We start from the raw sequence: 23979 nt of genomic DNA on the forward strand, positions 1-23979 counted from the left end.
AATGAATTTCCCGCGCTTGTTAAGAGAGTTATCTTCTCTTCATTACAATGTTTGTCGGTAGAGAAACTTCCGGATGACTACTGCAAGACAGGTGCAGGTACATGTATCTGGTAGGTCTTTAAAAATTAATATCTTTAGACGGTTAATAGCAAATCCTTGGTGCTCGTTAAAACTATTTAAAATTATTTTATGTCAATGTAATTTAAAACGTAAAAAGCTGTATTGTTTATACCCTATGTACCGTACGATATCGACCATCATGGGTCATGCTTTCCATCTTCATCCAGGGGCATGGTTCTTTTAATAGTGAGACTGACTGGTACTGGTATTATATGATAGTTGTGAGTTTGATAGTGTCTATAATATGGAGGGCGATAAAAAAAATACGAGTACGTAAATTAATGTGCATCGTATATATCTTTTAAGAAAAAAAATAATACATATTTGTACCTCAGTACTTTATGGACTGTTAAAGAAAAAATAAGCTGTCATATGATAATGAACAAAAACCTGTTGTCAATATAACAACCCTTTTCCTGTAGTTAAATACATGTTGATTTGAATTGAACAAATTTCCTATTTATTAATTCTTCTGTTTAAAAGGACTTGTTTTCTAATATGTATGGGTACTAAAACTTGCATCTTTGGAATTTTTAAACACTCAATTGTCACATGAACTGAGATGATATCAGTGGATATGAACAAATGAATGTTTTAAATAAGTAATATTGCTTTTTTTTCATTAACAACAACTTAATGTATCATAGTATGGATTCGATTTTTGTACTTTAACCATAAGCTATAATCTGATAATGTGACAGCAGTCAGCTGTTAACCAGAAACACTATATTTAAATTTCATATTTGTCCGTTTAATAAAGAAAAATCAGGAAATCATTGATCACCCCTTATTGGCAATGCTTCTGGCAGACATTTTCTAGTAGAGGTTGACTCACTCTTCATATTGATTTTATTCAGAGACCTGTTCTGCATATGCACCCGGCATGCCACTTGTGTGCACAGTTAACAAATGGCATATCTTGTCATATGTGCTCAAAGAATTGCAGTGAAATGTTATTTTTACACATAGTTCATTAAGTGTTATTATTTATGGAAGTTTTTTGTAAGGCAATTTAATGTTCGAGCAAGCTTATTTGGATATTAGCTACTATCCTCTCTCAGTAAACTGGAATCTTACAACGTCAAGTGGAATAAATTTATATCAAACGATTCACGGTATTATTTTCTTTAATTTTGATTGTAGAATTTCCTCAGTAATGCATAATTAAATGTTTGAAATTCAGGTGAAAAATGTGACATTGTTAAAAATTCCATTGGTATTTTGTTGGTATTACATGCTCTGTAATCTTTGAGTGTGTATTTATTCTATGCATAGCCTATGTCAAGTAGACCATGAATTGTATTTCTGTGTATAGTAAATTAGGATGGCTAGACCCCAATACACAATGAGATCTGACATTAAAGGGGCAGGTATTCTCTCCAGTATAATAGAGTCTTCTGTCAAGAGGTTCTACGTTACAGTATTGGGGTCTCATCCTAGATGACAGGTAAGCTACAAATCTTTAATCTAGGACAAGAATTTACCGGTAATCATCAATTGGGATATCTGGACTCTAACTTTGTGGTCCAAGCTTATTACTATGGGTATCCTTGAAGATGTTAAAATTAACTGGGATATATATAAAGAGAAAAATTTGGCTCAAATCCAAAATTGTTGTTAATAGTTTATTAATAAGTACAGACACCTGTCTGAATTGGACTTTATGAAAAGTATGCAGCATCTTGATATGAAGTAAATTTAAAAAGGATTCATGCTATTTGTACATGTATTAATAATGTTTGATAAGTAAAAATTAAAATTGGATATGAATTTCACTGATGCCAGGTGATATATACCGGTAATTGTTTGCATTGATGTATACACATGACTTGGGAGGTTTACCCAGTGAACTTGTCTGGATTTGTAAGTCAACAGTGAAATTGTGATGTTGACTAAGAATTGAGGTAATTGGAATCTTTTCTCTGATTAAATCACTGTTGTACCTAGCTGAACAGGTGTGTCAGGCCAAGGCGACACAGAGGAGGGCTAGAGTGAAATAAAGACTTGATTTGTTTACATGTGGTGCATTTTGAGTTGTTATGAACCGGATTGACTCTGATGATTAAATGGCATAGTGCTGGATAAAAGGCCGATATTATCTAATGGTATGGAAATGCTGTATTAAAGAACACTAACAAGTTCTTCATTCTAATGCTGTTTAAAGCAGTGAAATGCCCACTCAGGTACTTGTTATTTAATAAGTATTAGACATGGCTCCAGGCGACTTCTGATTAAAATATTTTAAGTGTGTTAAGCTGGTGTAATTAATTGGTATGTAGCAGTTCTTTAAAAAAGGATACACAGTGTTGTTGTATTTTGATTGGTGCTTAATGGAAGTGTGTGAATGAACTACACCTGAGTGATGTAGATGTAAAATTTCACCTGGTCAGTGACAGGGTCAGATGTAAGTATATTCAGATGTATAATGAGATCTATTTTTGGCTCTCACTGCGACATTGATTTACCTATAAGTTATCTGAGTTTATATATTACACAATTTCTCTCAAGTCTGTTTGATAGCAGAATGTTCTTTTTCTGTTTCAAGGTGAACTTGAGATAAAAAGTATTAAGAAAGTGTAGGGACACAATTCTGTTTTTAAAAAAGTATAATAGTATATGTATATAGTGACCGGAAATACTTTTTTAAGTACCTACTAATTGTATCTATGTATAGGCGTTAAACTTGCATCTAGTCATGGTTGAAAGTTATTTTACTTGACTGGATCAATATCTAATCTTTGAGTGACAATATTGCTATATTTATGGACACCAGAAGGAAAAACAAGATTAAGAGAGATTTCTGTATAGTGAAAACAGAGTACAGACTCCTGTGTCTACTGAATGGACAGTGCTGATCCTTTATGTAAATATTGTGGTTATACGACTGAGTCATGTTTGGAAATTGCAATAGGTTGTTGGATAGAAGGGACCTGTCTTGGTCAGTTCAATCTTGCAAATTTTTGATTCTGTTTCCTCTAACTGGAGATGCCCATGATCAGAATTCTGAAAAGATTGCTAAGTGAATTGTTGACAATAACAGGTACACATCTTTTTGTGTCAAAGGACAGAGAGAAAAAAGAATTGCACTACAAAGTGGAAAACTGTGTAAGAAAAAGAAAGTAATCAAATCGGGCCAATGTGTTTGTATTTTTTCCTTATTTGTTTTACCTAAGTCATTGTACATAGATCGAATAGGTATAACTGACAATACAGGCCTATAGGGGATGGAGTTATGACAGCAAAATGACAAGGCCCCCGATAAACAACTCTATATAAGTTTCTCTTTTTATGTTCAAACTTAAGATTTTCACGGTAGATAGGTAGTTTGATGTGTTAATGGTCCGATATTTGTGATGATAAACAGAGACAATAGGAAAATGTGTGCTGTGCACTGATAAAAAACAACCTCTTGCTGAATTGGTGCAATTAGTTAAATGTTAGTAATTAGGATAAGTAATGTTAATGGTATTTGAGTTGACATCTATGTAATCAGAGTAATTGATACCCTTCATGTGGTAATTTTAATATACATAACTTGTAGTTGCCTGTATATAGTTAAAAAAAGAAAAAAAAATTTGTTGACATTTGATGTTTAACATTGAGATGAACATGTACATAAACGTTTGGGTTGATTTTCTATTTTTCATTATTTTAGGTACATGAAGTAGTAACACAGTAATTTTTCAGGATTGTAAACTACGTACTTTTCCTAGGTGACTAATGGATAACATTTGAATACTTAACTACACAAATAAATGGATTTAATTTTCTTGAGCTAAGTTAGACATGCTGAAAATGTTTGTTGATTTTTGTTTCAGGGTTAATTAACCCTCAAAATCTACCCCCATGGCAAGTAGGCTCTAAAGGCAAATTGTCAAACTAGGTCGTTTGCAGTTGAAGGAAAGTCAGAAATATGTACAGCAAATATGTTAGACATTTTATTGCAGAGCAAGCACCTGCTAGATCTTGGCTCTGCCTGATATAACAAGCAAGAATATTCTTTTGATGTGTTTGCCTCAAATATACAATTCTAACTGTTGAATCTAGAACACTGCCCAAAGGGAGGAAGTTCTCTATTCAACAGAATGCAAGCAGTCTTTAATGGTGCAGCAGCAATCTCTTGCACACTTCATTCTCGAGCTATGTGTGAATTTGTCTAGTACTTGAAGCTCCAGCTTTAGCATGCTGCTGAGCACCCCTAGGACTCCCTCTTGCAACCCTCCATCAAATGTGTTATCATCAGGGCCAGGGGGTGGAAAGCATGATCATTATTAATTATTGATCTCTGTTCTAATAATACTCAATAGATTAGTCATTTAGAATGACATTGTTGTCCAGTCATACCCTTTATATTAAAGTCCACTAGTTAAGATGCAGAAAAATGAGGACAAGTGATTAATTCAGGTCTTTATTTTAATGAGTCTTACATCATTCTGTTTTAATGATGTGATGAACTAGGCATAAATTTATCAATTTCCCTTCCTGGGACCCCACCTTGATAAGAGGGAGGAAGCAGGGAAGGATTGGGTTACATGGTAGATGCTGGGGCAAAATAGAGTATACAAGCTTCAGAGAAGGATATTAAACTTACAGCAGAGCTCTAATCTTTTTTTCTTGTTTCATATGTTGCAGAATATTGAGAACTGTGCCATTTCTTAAGGATTTATTTCTGAAATTGTGATACGGGATACATTATTTCTGTTATTTGAGGCATTTCTGTGGACGCAAAGTAAGTATTAAATTGCGCATTAGTGTCAGTCCTCTCAATAAATGGAAGTTCTACGCTGCTTGTATTTATTTAGCAACAATGAGATTAAATTTCCTTAAATGATGCACAAAGTTTGTATGATTGATTACTGCAAATGTATTAGATTTTTTTTAGGAAGCTTATAATGATTTAGATCTTGCAAGAACTTTCATGAGTATTCATTTCTTGAAAATCTGAAGAGTGAGACTGGGCCATCTGAATCAATACTTGAGCAGACAAATTAATTATTGCTTTATTTAACAATAGTCTTCTCAGATAATACAAATTATTGATTGTCCTGAGGAACGTCTGCAATGTTCTTGCTTGCTTGCCCACAGACATAATATGAAGATGCGCCATTATAGCAATGGGTTTGCCATATGTTTACTGTTACAAGGTGTGAACATTTGGCATAGGGGGGTTTTACTACACATGTTAGGGAGTTGGGAGTTTGAAATCTTGAACATGTTCAGTGTAAACATTGTTATCTTCTGATGACAGCATCGAGAGCTGGCCCAGATAGGGACATAACATTCTTCCTGAGAGCAGCAGTTGTACATAGTAATGAGCATCTAGAGCATATGTTGGGAGGGATTTGCATGCCATTGTCTGGTGTATAGTAGAGCAAGAATGTTAATACAAGGCTGAAGTGTATAATGCATGCAGATGATGAAGGAGGCCAGCTGTGTAAGAACATCTTATACCTCCAAGGCAAAGGGTAGGCTTCATGTATCAAGTTGTTAGGCTAATGCTGCAAAGGTCCTCCAAGCTAACAGCACTATTCGAGCTTATATAATAGGTTTAGTACAGTACTTTGACCTCCTCATTAACAACGATAGGATTTGGGTTTTTTTATCACACCACTTAAGATTTGCAAGATGCTGTGTGTTTCTGCACCTGTCTCTGAATCAGCTTGGCACTTTACTGTATGATTCCCTGGTCTCAAATTAATGGAAAAGAAAACCTTGTTTCTTTGGCACACTTTTCCAATATCAGCCCATATTTGCTTTAAGATTGCGTTTCTGGAGTTAGTTGTACATCGATCAGCTAGGGTAAGATAATGTCACAAAGCCATGGTGAATGTCAGAGGTACATGAAAGTTAATCATTTCAATCAAAGATGATCTATCTCCACCCCTCCTAATCAGTCTATAATGCTGTTCAATGATCATTAATTCCCCCAATCCTATTCTAAACTCATTGAATTTCACGATGTAATGGGATAGGCTTGAGGGGGCAATGTATTTATATCTGACAGTACTGTTATAGATATTATGGTCAGTGAACCCATTCATCCCTCCATTGTACTAAGCTTGCTATCATAGGATCAATTTCTTTTAATTGATATGGGAGATAAGTTGACTTGTAATTGGGATTATCTGATATACAGTAAGAAATGGAGTGTTTTACTACTTAAACATTTCATAATGTACATACAAAGAAGGGTTAAAAATTGGGAAAATATCATTAAGTCAGGGAAATAAACTAAAATGTAAAAATTAAAGCAAGGAATATTTAGACTGAATTTTCCTGTTTTCTGACACTATAAACTGTTCAGATGTTCATTGAACAGATAAATCTCTGAGCATTTCCTTGATCCTTTGATGAGGGTCAAAAGCATGACCAGAGCGCCATTATAATGGAGGGTTTACTGGAACATCCAGCCACCTGGCTCAATATGGCCAAGACCAGGTGTAAACAACTAACTGAAATGCTTTTTCTATACCCTAATAAAAGTGTCAGATGTATCTTGATTTTGTATAAGACGGTATTGTGATAATAATTTCATAGAAGTGTTCCCAAACCTTTAGCCTATCAAGCACATATAATTTTTTTTTTTTTTGGGGGGGGGGGGGGTGGGGGTGGGGGGTACAACAGTTTGAGAACCCTGAGCATGTATATGCATTGGAAATCAGTGCAACATACTAAATGTTTTGTGGTATTGTTGGGGGGTAATTGCAGTGGACATTGCCACTATGGCAGTGTTTTGAATAAATTGAATAAATCAATTTCAAAATTTTTAATGCAAGTGTCAACTGAGTGAAGAGGTGCTGTAGACATTTTGAGGTATTGTGTTTGAAAGTGTGAAATGTGAACGATTTCAAAGTTCAATACAAATTAAAGAGGGTAAATGCTACTGTGGCTTTTTACACTATGAAAGGAGCCTCAGTGCTATTAAATTTAGTTGATGGAACCCCTTTTAAAGATAGGACACAGTTTAATGTCATAGAGATATTTCACAGCAAGGAATTTTGCCATCACTATGTCAACAATACTAAGTAATATATGTTCTCAGTTATTAAAGGGCCCTGACTACCTTGAAATGATAATGGAGGGTTGATAAGGTCAAGGACTTGAGGTGGATGGGTATATGTATTTGGGACAACTGGTTTATCATAATGTCTGTGGTATGCAGCCCATTTCATGGCCTGCATTATTATATGTTTACTTATTTGCTTTTTTATAACATGCATAGTTTGAGGCTGTATTTAAGATACACATAAATGAGTTGATCCTAGTGATTAGATAGTATTAGTTGTGTTGCTCAAGTATAACTTGATACCTTGGAGATTAAAGCCTTGAGTGATTGTGGTCAGACAGACTGTGTGTAACTTGTGTTAGTATCTGGACATTACACCTGGCCACTGGCTCATTTTATAAAACCTCAGTCAACATCAGCAAACCACAAACACACAACACTATAATGGACAACTAAAGTAATTCTGATACACAAACAGTAAACACTTGAGCCAGGATCAGATAAGAGAGATTGATCTATAGACTGGGCTATGATTCTATATGGGAGACAGTGGAGGTCAGATTTGGCTTATGTTTTACCAAACAAGACACTTCAGTGCTAATATAATGGACAGGGGGTGAGGTTAACTTATGTGAATATGGTCGTCCTTATAATCTGTAGGTGATCTGATCTTGGGATTAGCAGCTTTGTTGTGCATACAGAATGTTTACAGTGAAATGTAGGTGTTTATCATTTGTCACCTTCTGTCTTAAGTCTCCCCTAGGGGAAGCAACCACAGCCATTTATATACAGACACCAAAATATGTCATGTAAAGCTTAATGGAGGGAGTGATTCATTGTTTAACTGTTCCTCGTCTAGAGCTAGGGCTTCTCCTTTTTTGACTTCCTTTAATTAGACCAGAAATGTCCTCTACAGTCTGTAGCTGATTGAATCAATGTAAGTGTGCAATACCAGTAAGTCTACAACCCCATTACCTTCAGATCTGTTGACAATGTGGATTTTCTGCTCTAATTCAATTTTTAGTGGACGATAAAAGCCATTTGAAAAGACAGTTACTAGTAATTGTTATTGAATGATATTAGATCACTTGTAAAGGAATATTTAAACTTTCCCAATCTACGACCATGGGTTGACTATAACACTTGACCCCAAAATATCAGTGGGATTAACATTTGACTACATGGGCTACCAATAAGGAAATGTATTGGTTATTTGGTAGTAGGACCTATGACATAAAACTGAGTCTGTTCCTCATCAGGCATTGCTATAGCTAAGTCAGTCCTCAATGAGACACACAGCTTGTGAGACCAATCAGAACTATACCAAACTTTGTTTTTTTGTAGAGGCTGATCGCTGTCCCATTATGTACACTGTGTGTTTGTGACATTCTGCTGATTAAGGTAAGTCTCAATCAATCTCAGTGTAATAATTCATAACTTTATGAGGTCAGTATAAGGATGTATGTATAGTAATCATAATCTTTGCACTGTGCTTGACACTTCAAGTTCAGTAAATCTTGTAAAAATCAATGAAATGTCAAGGCTATCGTTAAAGAGATATGTGGATCAAATATTTATTGTCACACCCATGTAACAGATTGTCATTGTAATCAGTAAAGAGTTTGCGGGATCAATACATTTATATCGTTGTTAAACAACCTGCTGGATGTTTTGTTCGGGAGGGATTTCTGACTGGTGGACTAGACAAGGACTGCCATCTTAACCTGTCGTGGTATCGGACACCGGAATGGTTTTTACACAACAAGGTGAAGCAGTGAGGCATCGTCCATCATCCAAGTGTCAACATAACCAAGTTATTTCTCTGTAGATAAAAAAATCATACAGCAAAACACCTCATAAACTGATGCGTGCTTTATGGACCACGCATTGCTTTGTGGGTTGGCTTTTTTCATGTGGATATCCCGCACGGTTTCAAATTCTGCATTTATCTGGATGTTTATGTGGTATGATGTATTTTATCACGTAGAACTAGATAACCTGTATCTATCCAATTCTTTATAAGCTCCGGATTTTTATTCAGTGCTTCTGTTTGATGAAAACATCTTTAATGACGAGCAGTGTTTACATTGTTTTCTGGAGGAGTAGTTAGGAGAAGATTTCTGAAGTGTCATGAATTGACAGATGTTGATGTCATGCCAGGCAGGTCTTGGTCCATACTGTAATGAGAGCTTAACCCTTTGTTTAAAAAAATGGGACCAACAGACAATTTTCCAACCTGCTGGGCTGAGATATATCCCTTATTCATGCCTGGTCATCTAATATATCTGTTTCTGTGGTTGGTTTGATGTTTTACACTAACAGTTCAGATAATTTATGTCTCTGAAATGCATTGAGGTAATCATGGTAATGTCAAATACTTTTTTTACTGTTACATACATTCTGTAAATCTTCTGTGCACTAGAGTTAATTACATTTTACTGTAGAGTTTTTTTAAGGTCCCTTGTAACTCATTAATCATCTGTGCCAACAGGGATTTTCATGACTTGGTACAGATACCTGTTTTCAATCAAAATATTATGCTGGCAAGATACAAATCGGGCAAGACTTTTGTTTTTTGAACTTCCAACCCCACCAGTCTATTTGTCTGTGTTCTCTATATGTTTTGCACATCAGTGATGGGTCTCATTGCCAGATCTCTAGATACAAACTGTTGAAGATCCAAGAGAGGAAAAATTATGATCATAGAATCCAGCTTCAGATAATCCCTCTCTGTTTGGAAGCCACATCCAGAGTTCATCCTGTGGGTAAATCTGATAACAAATGCTTTATTTTCCATGAAATCTGCATTAATTAGGCATTGATCTGCCCCTGAAGTCTGGCAGACCTAATCTCTGCCTGCACTGCCATTGATTTCTGCCATTGACTGGGATAATCTTTACCTGAATCAGAAATCAAAGTCTGTCACTGATTTCTGGCTCTCAGACAATTGATCACCCATTCACAAATTGGCACTGTGTAAAAAAAACTAATGCGGAACCAGAAATAATCGTTTTATGCAGGTGCAATTAGACTCTTACTTGAAAAAATTCTCATCATGCCCCCTATGAAGAAGATATCCAGACATTTGGCTTTTGCATTCAAAGGTTAGCTAGAACATGTCTGTCTTTCAGTACTGTAGATTCCTTATTTTACGCGAGTACTTAATACCGAGACCTTTTTATCATTATTTATTATGGTTTACATGCGTCCGAAATATCAAGGCGAGGTTTTAAAATCCGCGAGATGTGATTCTCGCGATTTTACGCGAATATTAATTTTTTGCTTTTAATTAGGAATTAGCAGTATACCGTGATCATTTTATGTCAATTAAGTTACATTTGTAGGTTGTCAATTGCGAAACACTGAACAAAACTATTGGGCTATGTTTAGTTAAATGATGGACTTTATAGGCAGAAGCCATTTTAGTGTTTTGTTTGAATACTAAGTACCTTGGTACAGGTTCAGTGAAAGATGCATTAACTACTGTCTGATAGTCCTTGCTGATAGGTAAAATGTAAGTGCTCAATGGATTAAACAGATGTATAGCATCCGGAATACAACAGCACATTGAACACACAGATATCAATATTTTCATAAGATGTTGGGAGTTCAGTATTAGTTAAAAAATTGAAAACAACAGTTTCCTGTTTGCTATACCACTGTATGATCATTGTATGGGCCTAGACTCACATGTATCAATACAGCTAGATACTTTGGTGTATATCAATAGCAATGGTGTCAAACAAAAATTACCGGTATTTTGTTACACCTGTTTACTTATCAACCTTCGATGACCTTAATAGACAGTTCATACTCTTACCTACTTGATTGGTTTATAGGACGACTATTGTGATCTTGGATAAATATACCAGGTTATTACAGCAGAAATTTATTAAAACCAATCAGAGCTCAGATATTATTCAGAAATATTTCCTGAATCTTTTTGAAAAGTGTGTGTGTCTGCCACTTTTCAGAGTTCAGAGAGGGGTTGGTCTCAGAGTCCACAAAGACCCAGTAATTTACTTGCATAGGTGGATTGTCTGTTGATAATGATTCAGAAAAACAAACACTATCACCCTGTGATCTGGCCTTCCTGATGTTTGAGAAGCTGCAGTTCCACTGGTTAGCCAGGCTTAAGAGAGGCAGCAACAAGGAGTGAAGAGCTACAGCAAAAAGTGCTTGCAGTGTGACAAGGCTTTCTGCATGGTGTTAATGCTGTAAACTGTGTGGATTTGGCCTCAGTTCCCTGTGAATGCTGTGCTTTGTGTGATTGTAGATGGATCCCAGTGATATGAAGTGTTACTCTGTCTGACAAATGCCAGGCTTTACAGTTTTCTTCTCACTTCTGACACCAACAAAAAATCTATTCAGGAATAAATTGGCTTCTACTTTCGGTATAATATATGCTATTAAAGTTTAAATGGAGCCCATTAAGTGAAATGAAGTATAATGTTGCCGGATAGGTTAAATAAGAAATATCATATTCTGGGCTTTGTTAATAGTTTCACTGTTTTAAGTATGGTATTAATTTACATCATAATTGCGTATATAAGGAAGCTTTGAGTACTTCCAGTGTTCTCTCTTCATAGTCTGGTAAAAGAATGTAATCCAAATGCTGGTTGAAATTGCTTTTATGAATTCAAAGACCTTGCCTACCCTTAGGTTATGAAGTTCAATGCTGGTATCAGTGAGCTAAATTGGGCATCATATTTAATGAATGTGGGATGGTTATTTGGTCCATTTACCATGGATTGTTAGATTTGCATGAATTATGGTAAAGTCTTTGTCTAAGTGCATTAAGGAGGATTTGTCCTGGTTGTCATTGTGAGGAAAGGAGGCAGAATACAGTAGTACATGGCTCAAAGTACTCGGTCGTTAGAATGTATGTATTTTAATCATGTTCCTGTTGGGAATGCTAACATAAAGGAATAGATTTAGTCATTGCTGTCATCTAAGCCCTGGGTTTGTACATATGTAAGAATTAAGCTAAGTATCTCTGTCTGCTGGAAGTTTATTTACTCCTGCTGGTAGGAGATGACTCTGGAATGTATTGATTTATTCTGTATACCCCCAGATTGCTGCATGCATTAAAAAAAAACCCAGATCCTACAGCAAATAGCTGTGTGCATCCAGATAAGGAATTCAGTTAATGTAGCACACCAAAGCATCCTCTGTGACAATATTTGTCTAAATTATAGGCAACATTAGATGGGTCCTCATGATAGTCCCTATTATTCTGCCAAAATGTGTAATGATTCTCCTCAGATGTTATCAGTTGATGCCCTAGCTGGCATACACATCTATATCATTGGGGGTGTCATGTGGAATTGTTTTGTTGTTCATTGCTGTATGATGGATGGATGCCTTGGAGTATCACGTAGTGCAAACAGAATTTCAGATTCAAAATAAATTTTTATGAATTGGATGCCTGCACCTTTTTATGACAAGCCACATTCACTGCTGAATAAAACATTTTATGTAAAGATGACACACTTGTGTTAAAAGAAAATAATGTAACATGATCATGCATGTGCAGCATGTAAAAAACAGAAAATTTACAGACCATGTCATGTATAAAATGAACTGCTTCTAGATTTTATCTTCAAAGTATGGCAGATTTCTCAAAAACCAGGGTTTTTTTTTTATATAAATATTACTTGATGAAAATCCCAGTTGTATCTCCTCTCTTGTAGTGCCATGATTGGTGAGCTGCAGCAAGTTATTTATAGCTCTCTTTGAATGCCCTGAGACTCTGAATATCCCACATCTGTCTCCAAACATTCCATCAACAGAGCCAGCCATTTGCACTGAATTCATTGAAAAACTAACAATGTATTTTACTGGACATAGCAATTTGGGTTGTCTTTCAATCGTATAAGAATCACATAATGTACTTTTAAGTGTTTTTGTAGAAGTTTTCTGGGTTGTTTCCATCTTCACATTAATGCAAGTTGTCTAAACTGAATCATATCAAATGTGTGGCTTTGGAAAACACATGCACTTTAAATTTGTTGTATTTACTTACATGGGTTGAAAGCCTGTCTAGGTTTCCGTGTCTACAGAGCTAGAGATAGCATTTCAGTTGCATGTTTTATTTATTCTAGGTTGTTTTTTTTTACTGAATTAATTTAAAAGAAAGTGTCATAGGTGTCAGCCGATAAAGCCTTTTGCTTACATTAAGGCATAACATTGAGGGCTGCAGTGGTTCAGTAACGTGTACCTATGTAGTAGCAAAGGTATATAGTTTCCATTCATGCTTGAGAGTGAATTGTTTTACAAAGGCTTCCAAGCACCTGGCTAAAGAGATGTGTACTTGGTACTAATGTATACAATCTGTTTTGTGTGCTAAATGTGGACTACTGAGTTTGTAGAGAGTTTTCATTCTAATCTTGGAGCAATTTCACAGTGTGGGAATGGAAAATTCATGGAATGTACAGGATGTGTATTATCTGATAATCTTCTTCTGACAGATGATTCACATCCCCTGCTGAAGCTTCTCTGGGGTGTAAAACTGTTTCCATTGAAGTTTTTTATAAATTTGATATAAGCTCGGCCTACTTAAGTCTAATGAGATCTTTGACTTGCATATTTCAATGAGCGCATGATAGAATGTTATCAATTCATGCTAATTTCTGTGAAAAAAATGTATTCATTTTGGCAATTGCATATTGAAGTGACATTGTACTTTCAGGTCAAGCTAGGTGACTGTGACCATGGGAACAGTTCGTGATTTACACGATTTCTTGGAGGAGGCGGAACTTCTCCACTATTACAGCGCCCTCTGTAACCAGCTGCGCATCTCCACAGTACCTCAGCTAAAGTATGTGGAAGAGGAGGACCTCGCAGGAATTGGCATGTCCAAGCCGGAAATGAGGCGCCTCAAGAAGTTATACAAAAAAGAGTGTCCACATGGAGCACTAGGAAAAATCAAAAAGGTAAAAGGAAGCACCAAGCAGGATTTGTTGACAATGCTATATGTGCAATGAGAAGAGTGAATTATCCCCAGTTCATTAAAAGCACACTAGAGAACAAAGTACTGAGTTATATGGTAAGAGAAACAGCAGCTAACTGATGTAATCAGGTGACATTTTGATATCATGTAGGAAATAAGTCTAGGGGCTTGTGCTATTTCATGGAGAGTCTCAGCAAGCACACTGCCTCGAATTTAAAGTATTTTGATCCTATTCTTACGTAAGATGGATAAATTTTGTTTTAAAAGTTTTTTTTCTTTTCAAGATGAGTCATTTACACTTACTTGATCAATAGCAAGAATAATCATTGACATTTCAATCTTTTATTTTCTTAAAAGGATTGATTAAACATAACGAAGAACATATAATTATTAAAGAGCCCTTCTTTCTGTTTTGGGTGTGTATCCTTGTATCTAACATATGATCATTTACTTCAGTTCATTCAGATCTGTAGCTGTTTGTTTTAATCAACATAAAAACTTTACATGTCTGGTCTGTCAAGATAAGCATCTTTTTAAAAAAAGCATCAAACTGAGTATTTAACACAAATGTTCAAGAGAAATCCTGCGGTGTTATATTCAGTTTTGAAGTTTTCTAAAAATAAGTTTGCAATTTTAAGAATTATAAAATCATGAAAGATGGCTTTTTATCAGCATATGAAAATATGACACGAACACTTTGCTTTATTCTGTTTACTCACAATGAGCTGACACAGAATTCACGGTAGTTATTAATTTAATGGCTTTTAAAAGTGCATATCCTTATTAGGATATTATGTTAATATACTTTACAAGTCCAATGAAGGAGCTATGTCTGGATATCAGCCAGAACTAATTACTAATGCCTTTACTTCTGGTAACAAAGGCTTGTAGGAATTAATTCATAAATAAACTTGTCAAAACCCAGAGTAAGCCAGCATGAAAATGCCTAGCACACAGCTCACAGAACATCAAGTGTTCCTGTAAAACATCTGAAAGTCATCACATCAAGTCATAACTCCATGTAAAAGTTTTGTGATTTATGAATTTCCTTGGTAGTGATTTAGAAGTTGAATTGTTTTATCAGGCCAGAGATGCTGTACGGCGAGCATCCTTACGGTTTACAGGAGGAAGTTCTTTAGATTTATCAAAGGACACAGAGGTATCCCTAATGTAGCCGCTAATCTCCCCTTCTACTTAAGCAGGGCATGACTTGAATGACTGATAACTTTACTCCTCCCATTAATTTCAGGACACACTTGCTCTTGTGAACACTCTTAATTCAAAAGTTACTTCTAAAGTGGTAAGAATTGACATGTAACGATAGGAAATCCTTATTGATAATCCTTACTGTTGCTCTAAAACGTATAAACATTCATATGAAGGGCGAAAAAATGTTTGTTCTACTTAAAAATTTCCTGTGCAGAAAATTAATGATTTGAGTTCCTTCAAAAAAGGAAGTCATTTTGAATAACTTGTTTTGGCAAACTCTTTTTTATACATCAATCATTTTCAGTATATAGCAGAACAGTAATAAGGATTTCCAATAAACAGGACTAGATTTATTCCATTTTTATAAGTATTACTATAGGACCCCCAGTTTTTATCTTTTGTTTGGCTGCACATCAAATGATTGTGTACTTAGGTGAGCAATGTTTGATGGAGCAGCCCCAATTTTTCCCGTAAGACAGGAAATTGTTTGTACTGCAGATTAGTACTTTTGTTTTCATAGGTACATGTGAATATAAAGGAGTTTTTGCTCGACATTAGTATTAATTGATATAGTTGGTACTAACTGTACAAAATTAGTGAGGTCAATAGCATACTTTGATTGCATGCTGACTACACCATTTGATCTGTAAGAGTTCCTTCCCCTTTTTTTGTTAAGAAGCAGGTAAAGGAAGCGAGCTCTTAAACCACTTAAATGCTCTTGACTTCTAAAGGCATGATATGTAGATGTACATGCTAGCTTTTCATCAATTACATTCAGAACTGTGTCATATATGCTACTGCGATTGTAAACATGTTCTTATATTCACTATGTATGACTAACCTTGCATCAGTATTTATCACCCATTGCCATTATTGAAAACTTATTTATCATATGCATAATCATCTTATAAAGAGAATAAAAGAGTAATTGTAAGATTTGTATCAGATTAAGATAAGCAGCCTGTAACAATTAGAAGATTTTATGCAGTTGTTATTACTGCAGAGGAAAACTTTCATACATAAGACCACCACATGCATATTTGTGGCTTTATGATTTGAGAAGAGCCTGGTCTCTGTTTTCACACAGGCTCAAAAATGTGAGGTCATCACTTCACACCCCTTCTCAGTTTTATATTGTGACAAGTATACATTGAGTTGTACAACAATAAAGATGGAGGTACAGAGAAAGATGGTGACTATCTTGATACTCTTTAGGGATTTATCTTATTTCAGCTAACACTGATATCCTATATTTTCTAGGCTATCCTCACTCGGTCAGATGGACCTGGCCGCACCCTCAGCCCCTCTCCTCCAGAACAGAGGTCACGACCCACATCATACATTGTGTCACCGGGACGGCAAATCATCCCAGCAGAGGCCATCCACATCAACAAATCCCTGGGGGAGGGAGAGTTTGGGGTGGTACAGCAGGGGGTATGGACCACAGAGCGAGGGGAAAAGGTACTTCAAATCAATAGAATTTTAAAGGTTTTACATACCCCGGTAGATATTTTATTGGTTATATATGACATATTTAGTATGCATGATACAGTTTTTAATTGGTTTGGCTAATTTTGCTTTGTAGGTGCAAGTGGCATTAAAGTGTCTTAGTAAAGAGAGAATGGAAAACGGGACTCAAGAGTTTCTGAAAGAGGCAGCCATCATGCAGACCATTGATCATGATAACATTTGTGCAATGTTTGGGGTAGTCATTGATAAAGATGATACTTTAATTTTGGTAAGTATATAGATTTTACATCTATAATAATGATAGAACATGAATTTCTACAGAGAATGGTCAAAATCAACCAACTTGATATGCTTTTAATTCTTCAAGAAGGAATATGGTAATTTGTCTATAGTAAGAGTATGAATACCTGCATTGTTTTTACAGGTGACAGAGTTAGCTCCCATGAGATCCCTGCTGGAGTGTTTAAAAGAACCAACGCTAAGATTAGACTTTCCTCTTTCAAGATTGTGTGACTTTGCTCAACAGATTTGTGATGGAATGAGTTACTTAGAAAGCAAGCGCCTTATTCATAGGGATTTAGCAGCTAGGAATATTCTTGTGTTTAGTAAACACAAAGTAAGTGACACCATTTCCATTCATGATGAAATTAAGTGATACACATATGATTAAGACAATATTTCTACAACTTTATATACGGTAAATGATTTATACTCTTTAGGTAAAAATTAGTGATTTTGGATTATCCCGGGCCCTGGGTGTGGGGAAGGATTACTACCAAAGCAAATACAGTATTAATCTCAAATTGCCCATTGCATGGTAAGTGTATGTAAACATCCACTCTTCAAGGTGTGGTTTTGTGATATGACAGATATAAACCTTGCACCTTTTCTGTGAAATGATGTGGTCTTGTATTTTTTATTGATAAGGTGTGCTCCAGAATGTATAAATTATCTCAAGTTCACATCAGCCAGTGATGTGTGGGCGTATGGAGTCACACTCTGGGAAATGTTCACTTATGGCTTCCAACCATGGGCTGGTCTCAATGGACAGGAGGTTGGTGTTCTCAGTAATCTATTTAGAATTTAAACTAATTCACAAACTTATGAAATATAACTGTTCATCCATTGAAGACAATTGGTTCGGCTTCTAAACAGACATTACAATTTTTAAGCATGCTTATTAACATACAGTTGTTTTCCTTTGTCAGAATGATGTCGGTTGTTGGAAGTGTAATGATTATTCTTTATAGTAATGTTTATTCTTTATAGATCCTTGAAGCAATAGACACGCCCAACTCCCAGCGCTTGGAGTGCCCAGACCTTTGTCCCAAGGACTATTATGATCTCATGCTGAAGTGTTGGTACCACGACCCCCAGAAACGACCCACATTTAGTGAAATCAGCATCCTGCTTCCCCAGGTATGTCACTGTACAGGTAGTACTCGGAGAGGTCACCAGGTGTACACAGGTGACAATCTACAGGGTCATCACTGCACACTGCAGAAAATAAATACGGGTTCAAGACCTTCAAATTTCAATTGAAACATTTAAAATTGATTTAAAGATAGATAACAGAGGCACTCGTTTAATCACTTAACAGTGCCGATAGCTGGTGAATTGATTTAAAGAGGAGATTGTTTCACTTCAACCACTGTCAAACCTACATCTAGGTGGAAAAATGAAGTCTGGGCTTGTCAGTGAAATGTTAAATCAGATAAGACTGTGATTCATGTTCAAAATATGTGTGTAACTGCACATCTCATCACTTCAACGCATTAAATGCTCTCCTATATCTTAACCTGTTTTCCTTAGAATGCATGTGAAGGGGTAAGTGTGCAGTGTGTTGTGATTTATGTACATGGTGTATGTGTAATGTTGTGAGATGCTGAACAGAGATTCAGGAACAGGAACACTTAACAGAGGAATAAATTGTCAGATTGCTTCGTTACCTCTTGTGTATCATGATTTTATGTTCAAAAAGTTTGCCTGTATATTTTGATTCAGAGACGGAATTATCTTCTTTGCTTTAATTTGTTGAAGGAAGTGAATGTATTGCAATTCTGCTAGCAGTTATTTTTTGTCTCAGCTTGAATGTGAGTTATCATGAGGCCTCTCCAGTTTCACTGAATTCAAACATTTCGTCAAGATAAAAAGAATATAAACTTTCATAATATGTGGTGAGAAGCTTCTCTTTATTGCAGTAGATAGGTTTTGTACAAGATATGTTACCTCTCTGTGGATGAGTTTTTGTATCTATATGTTTCAGATGCGACCCATCACGATGAAGGCCTCGAGGGAATTCCCAGAAGTCACTGTGCCAAAAGATTATCTCTACTATAAAGCTAATGATGTTGTCCATGTTATTGACAAAAAGTAAGAAATGGGCAGTTGTTTTTATATTTAATTTCACTTAGCTGTCAAAAGCATCCTTTGTCTACTGATAATTACATACATTACATTAGGGCCCCCCCAAAAAATCTTTTCATAATAAAAGAAAAATTAAATGCCAGTCATGAAATTTTTTATTGTGGTTAAGATGATAAAAATGTCAGGATTTTAATTGAAGACTGTTGAAAACATGCCATGTATATTAACCGATTAAATTTGAGTTCATTTGACTTTCAGCACATCTAACAGTCCTGCCCCTGGGCTGTGGAAAGGCATTTTAAGCAATGGAAAATCAGGTTATTTTGATCCAGCCAATTTTGTTCCCTTCATAGAAACCCGTGCTAGTCCCACCAGCCCTGCCTCTAGAGCACTAACACGCAAAGGTACTGGGGTCCTCTGGATAGGGGAGAGAACTCAATCCAAAGTCCTTAGAGTAGTATTAATTGGTTAAAACCATAATGTTCAATATCTTTAAGTATTCAAGATTCATTTGGAAAATATGAATGATTTTGTCTCAGTGGTAAAACACTAAGATACCATATAAAAATCTTTTATTTCAATTTATAAATGTATGCCATAAAGAAAAGCAGATAACATTCTTTGGATCAAAAAATTTTTATGAAAGGACTATGTGCGGTATGGTCAAATATCTGCCCCCGATTTCAACCAATTTTTAAATAGTATCGTATAAAAATAAAATCTTCACAAATCATTGTATAGAGGATGCCTATAACTTTAATAATGATTTTAGTCATCATTGCTCATTCGCTGTGTATCTATGACGTCACCTAAATGGCCCAATTCCCGCAAATTTGCAAACAAATGAAAATATTCTCATTTTTGCGCTATATTTTGCATTCGGAAGTATAGAGCGCAGGTCTGCTCAAGTGCGATTTTAACATATGTTTTTCTTCAGATAGTTATACACATAATACTAAAATATGGTACTTGAGCAAGCCTGCGCTCGATGTTTCCCAGTCGAAAAACCATCGGAAAACACCCATATTTTGCTACAAAACATCAATTTATCAAAACAATGCAATATTCATGACGTCATTTCTACATTATGACGTCACTGTGGTGATAACCTTATACACCTTTATTTCCAATATGATTTTAACTATCTTTCACCTTATTTTAAAGCTCTTTCTAAAACTTTGATTTTGGGGGGCAAAAATTGCATAAAACCGCACTTAGTCCTTTAGCAACTGAGAATCAGAGAACCTTTTAAAGTACAAGTATTTTAATGTCTTATAAATGAATCTTCATTACTACAATAAAATATATTCCAGGTATGATGAATTTTCAAAACTTTTTCACAAAATTTTTTAGTCCTGTACTTGGTGATTAGCAGTAGTTGGTATTGGTAGTAAACAAAGGCACAATTCAATTGATAACAAAGGTGTGGTAGAATATGGTCTTTTGGATAAGTAGCTTGTGACATAATTTACCAGTAGATCATTTGTTTATTGTTTGACTATTTGGTAGGACTACATGTTGATTTAATTGAAGTTAGCACAAACAATGATTTGAGTTACCGGTATTTTAAATGAAGGGAAATGTTACAAAGGAAATCATCATTCTGGTGTATGGGTTGATTAATTGTCTTTACAAATGCATGTCATTAGGCCTAGTAGAACATTTATAAATATTATAGAATCCAAGAGACACTCCAAGGCCAAGTTACTGAGTGCTGCTATGATCAGTGGGCCACAGAATGACCTGAGACACACGGGACACATAGGTTATGATGGGGCAGTGTTCGGGGACGTGTCCTTCATCGGTGATAACTATGACAAACTGCCGGTCAAGGTCTCCAGCACTGGTAAGCACACCGTAGATTTATCCGTCAAAAGAGTTTCAAATCAAACTTCAGAAGAATGACCAATGTTGATACCTTTCCTGAAACTAATAAGGATTGAAACTTAATTTTAGTGGTTTTTTTAAAAGGTGTAAAATTGTTTTTCTGTGTATTTTCTATCATTTTTGTAATATTTTCTATTTATTTATTTAGGTAAAATAAATGAGATTCACAGAATCAGCCCTGATAAGGATGGATTTTCAATGAATGGCCATCTTGGATCTGGGCATTCATGGTAAGACAAATTACCATGTTACAAATGTTGCTATAATTACAGAGTGTAGAGATCGATACATTTTTGGTCAGGTGATGTACAGATGTATTCTTTTCCATGTTAATTTGCTCTTATATCTCTATAGGATGATATACTATCTGTTGTAAAATGTAGTCACTTTCTTTGTAAACAGCAGTGAAAAGGATGACAAGTAAGGTGGCTTTAAGTTTTCTAACCAGCTAATATTTTGTTTGATGGTTGAGTAGGGCTATACATGGATTAAATTTTGTATGTTGATCCATAAAATCAGAGTTTGTGAAGTGGCCCATATTTAGGATGTTTTGTTTAAAGTTTAGAAGTTTAAATGGTCCATGACTATAAACTACAGAATCTGGATAAATTCACTGTAAAGATTGTTATCAGTTCAAATCAAGAATGAAATATGCATGTGATGGTGTCAAGACATTTTTGATCCTTACCAAATTGTCTGCACACTGAAGCTGTTACATAAATAAGTTGCTGATGTGAAAATATTTTGTATCACTTTAATATTGGTACACATAAGCATTTGTCGAAAAATGAAATGTCCACATTATTGACATCTGGAGGCACTCCATTGTATATACATGTAGCATGTAGTCTGTATTTTGAGTTTTTAACAGTCTTTTATACATCAAACTTTTATGTTTAATCTAGCTGTTAAAAAGACATGTATAGCCTTCCTTGATCCTGCTTCACAGAATATGCAGTGGTGGGGAATTAAGAACACCTGCTTCTTGTCATAAACATTGTCCCATTTATCCATATTCCAAGCCAATTTCCAGATTACCATTACATGTATTATAATTTTTTGGCTTAACCACATCTATGTATGATAACCATCAATATTTCACCCAGGCGTCCAATACCAAATATAAATTGCTTCTTAATTCCTATTTAATGATTTTATATAAAGGTACTTTAGTCAAGTTAAGTGTCTGATACATGCAACATCTGTTTGATATTTACGATTGTTTCCTTGAAATTTCCATTGCTTCATGGAAAAGTCCTCAAGAGTTGAACAGGTACGAGTATCCCTCGTTGTCATCAGCTGTGACTATATTTAGATGTTGTCAGTTTTACAATGAAATTTTATTACAATACAATATATCTTCATAGTGTAGATTTGATTGATTTATCTCCAGTCTTTAATTTTTCATTTGGCTTGAAATAAACCTAAGACTTTTTTGTTTACACTGCACCTTCACTGCTGAGTGAACTGATTTTTTTGTTGGACATACAATTGTGTAATTACTTTGTTAAAATCACCAAGTTGACTTCACCAGTTTGTTTTAACAGAAGTGGAAAACTATATCTTTAAAACAATTATAAGACTACAAAAGTTAGATTACTACAAAAATTGTGAAAAATAAGAAGTGAACCCTTCAAAAGTATATTATTTAATAAGCAGCACAGCTTTAAGAATGGACAAGACAACTGTAAATGTTTAAAAGTTTGACAAATACATGTACTTCATATTTATTTAATTTTTGTTTACATTTATTGAGGTACGGTAATTAAAATCAATATGCAAAATTATTGGACATCATTTTTAAGGCTTGAACATTTAAATAAACCTTGTCTATTTAGGTTTTATTTTTGATTTTTCAAATATGTTATATTTACTGTAAGAGAGAAATGTTTATTATTGAAAAGCTATAATTGGAATTGAGTTTAAAGTGTTTAGAGTGACCGAATACTTGGGTGATAGTTTAGACAGGCTTCACAGGATAAGAAAGATATCATGGAGCTTAAAAATGCTTTGCAAGGGAAATAACTGGTATTGTTGCATTACAAAGAGATGGTGTTGGTTTTCTTTATTAAAGTATCTGGCTTAATAAAAAGAATTTTATAATGAATATTCTCGTTGAACATCTAGAGAGAGAAGGAAACCTTTATAACTACACATGAATATTGAAAAAAGTATGGTACTGAATTCCTTTCGGGCAGTGGTCTCTTTATAAACCTTTGTTCTGATTTACTTGTAGGATAAGCCAGGAATCAATAGACAGTACGTTTGCACTGAAAAGTGATGAAAATCCCCACAAGAGCATGGAGTACACGGATATTGATGATGATTCCATTTTTGCAGATTTCAAGATGCCTGATATATCTGTGAGTAACTGATGAAAGAAATTAATTACAAGTAAAAAATGTACATGCAAATGAATGTAGGGATCATATAGATTTGTGATGTGATTTACCAATGATGATTCGAGTTTCTATAAATATACACTGCATAGATGTTTTTAAATTAAAAGGTAAAGGTTGTATTATTTAACACTTTTACTATCATAGCTGATCTCTCTTTCTCTTTTAGAGTTCTTTTGACCTTGGTCCTTCATTCATGGACGAAGTTCTTAGAGCTTTGAATGAAAAGGAGTCTAAGCTGGAATCTCCAGAAAAAGAGACCACCCCATTACAAGAAGACACCAAGTTCAGCTGGGAGGAAACCCAGGAAAAGAAACAGAGTCCTCCCCCCTTGCCGGCTCAGCCCCCCAGGATGGTAGGGTGATGCTTCTGTAGTTTGGTCAGAGTGATTTATGAAGTTGCTCTTGTAACCCTAACCGAGTTCTGTAGCACCTCACCATAACATTGCAGCATATATTCAGTGGCTCTATGTGTAACCAGACATGTAACAGATTTGCACAGTTTAGCTGCTGGTGTCGGGATTTTTTTTTCATGTTTCGTATTCATGTTGGGGAGAACATTCATTGGAA

General features: G+C 35.2%; 1 protein-coding gene across 12 annotated transcripts in view; it reads left to right on the plus strand.

Annotated features, from left to right (window-relative positions):
• Positions 1 to 27: 27 nt before the first annotated feature.
• Positions 28 to 23979, plus strand: part of LOC128186957 (activated Cdc42 kinase-like) — a 29378-nt gene continuing 5426 nt past the window's right edge. The window contains exons 1-19 of one of the 12 annotated variants that reach the window (XM_052856945.1): positions 28 to 110; positions 4753 to 4849; positions 8471 to 8527; positions 13818 to 14061; positions 15163 to 15237; positions 16548 to 16748; positions 16873 to 17025; positions 17182 to 17373; positions 17477 to 17574; positions 17685 to 17811; positions 18027 to 18176; positions 19024 to 19130; positions 19383 to 19528; positions 20803 to 20970; positions 21160 to 21241; positions 21414 to 21431; positions 22267 to 22284; positions 23248 to 23374; positions 23580 to 23765. In XM_052856945.1, coding sequence (XP_052712905.1) covers positions 13840 to 14061; positions 15163 to 15237; positions 16548 to 16748; positions 16873 to 17025; positions 17182 to 17373; positions 17477 to 17574; positions 17685 to 17811; positions 18027 to 18176; positions 19024 to 19130; positions 19383 to 19528; positions 20803 to 20970; positions 21160 to 21241; positions 21414 to 21431; positions 22267 to 22284; positions 23248 to 23374; positions 23580 to 23765 — 2070 coding nt within the window. In that variant the 5' untranslated portion in view covers positions 28 to 110; positions 4753 to 4849; positions 8471 to 8527; positions 13818 to 13839. Of the gene's footprint in view, positions 111 to 1363; positions 1568 to 2285; positions 2304 to 2359; positions 2525 to 4752; positions 4850 to 8470; positions 8528 to 8632; positions 8893 to 8939; positions 9091 to 10644; positions 11521 to 11603; positions 13363 to 13817; positions 14062 to 15162; positions 15238 to 16547; positions 16749 to 16872; positions 17026 to 17181; positions 17374 to 17476; positions 17575 to 17684; positions 17812 to 18026; positions 18177 to 19023; positions 19131 to 19382; positions 19529 to 20802; positions 20971 to 21159; positions 21242 to 21413; positions 21432 to 22266; positions 22285 to 23247; positions 23375 to 23579; positions 23766 to 23979 lie in introns of those variants that run through there. The other 11 variants (XM_052856946.1, XM_052856948.1, XM_052856947.1 and 8 more) reach the window with 11 other exon arrangements.

Source organism: Crassostrea angulata, chromosome 6 (genome assembly GCF_025612915.1).
Source record: "Crassostrea angulata isolate pt1a10 chromosome 6, ASM2561291v2, whole genome shotgun sequence".
NCBI lineage: Eukaryota > Metazoa > Mollusca > Bivalvia > Ostreida > Ostreidae > Magallana > Magallana angulata.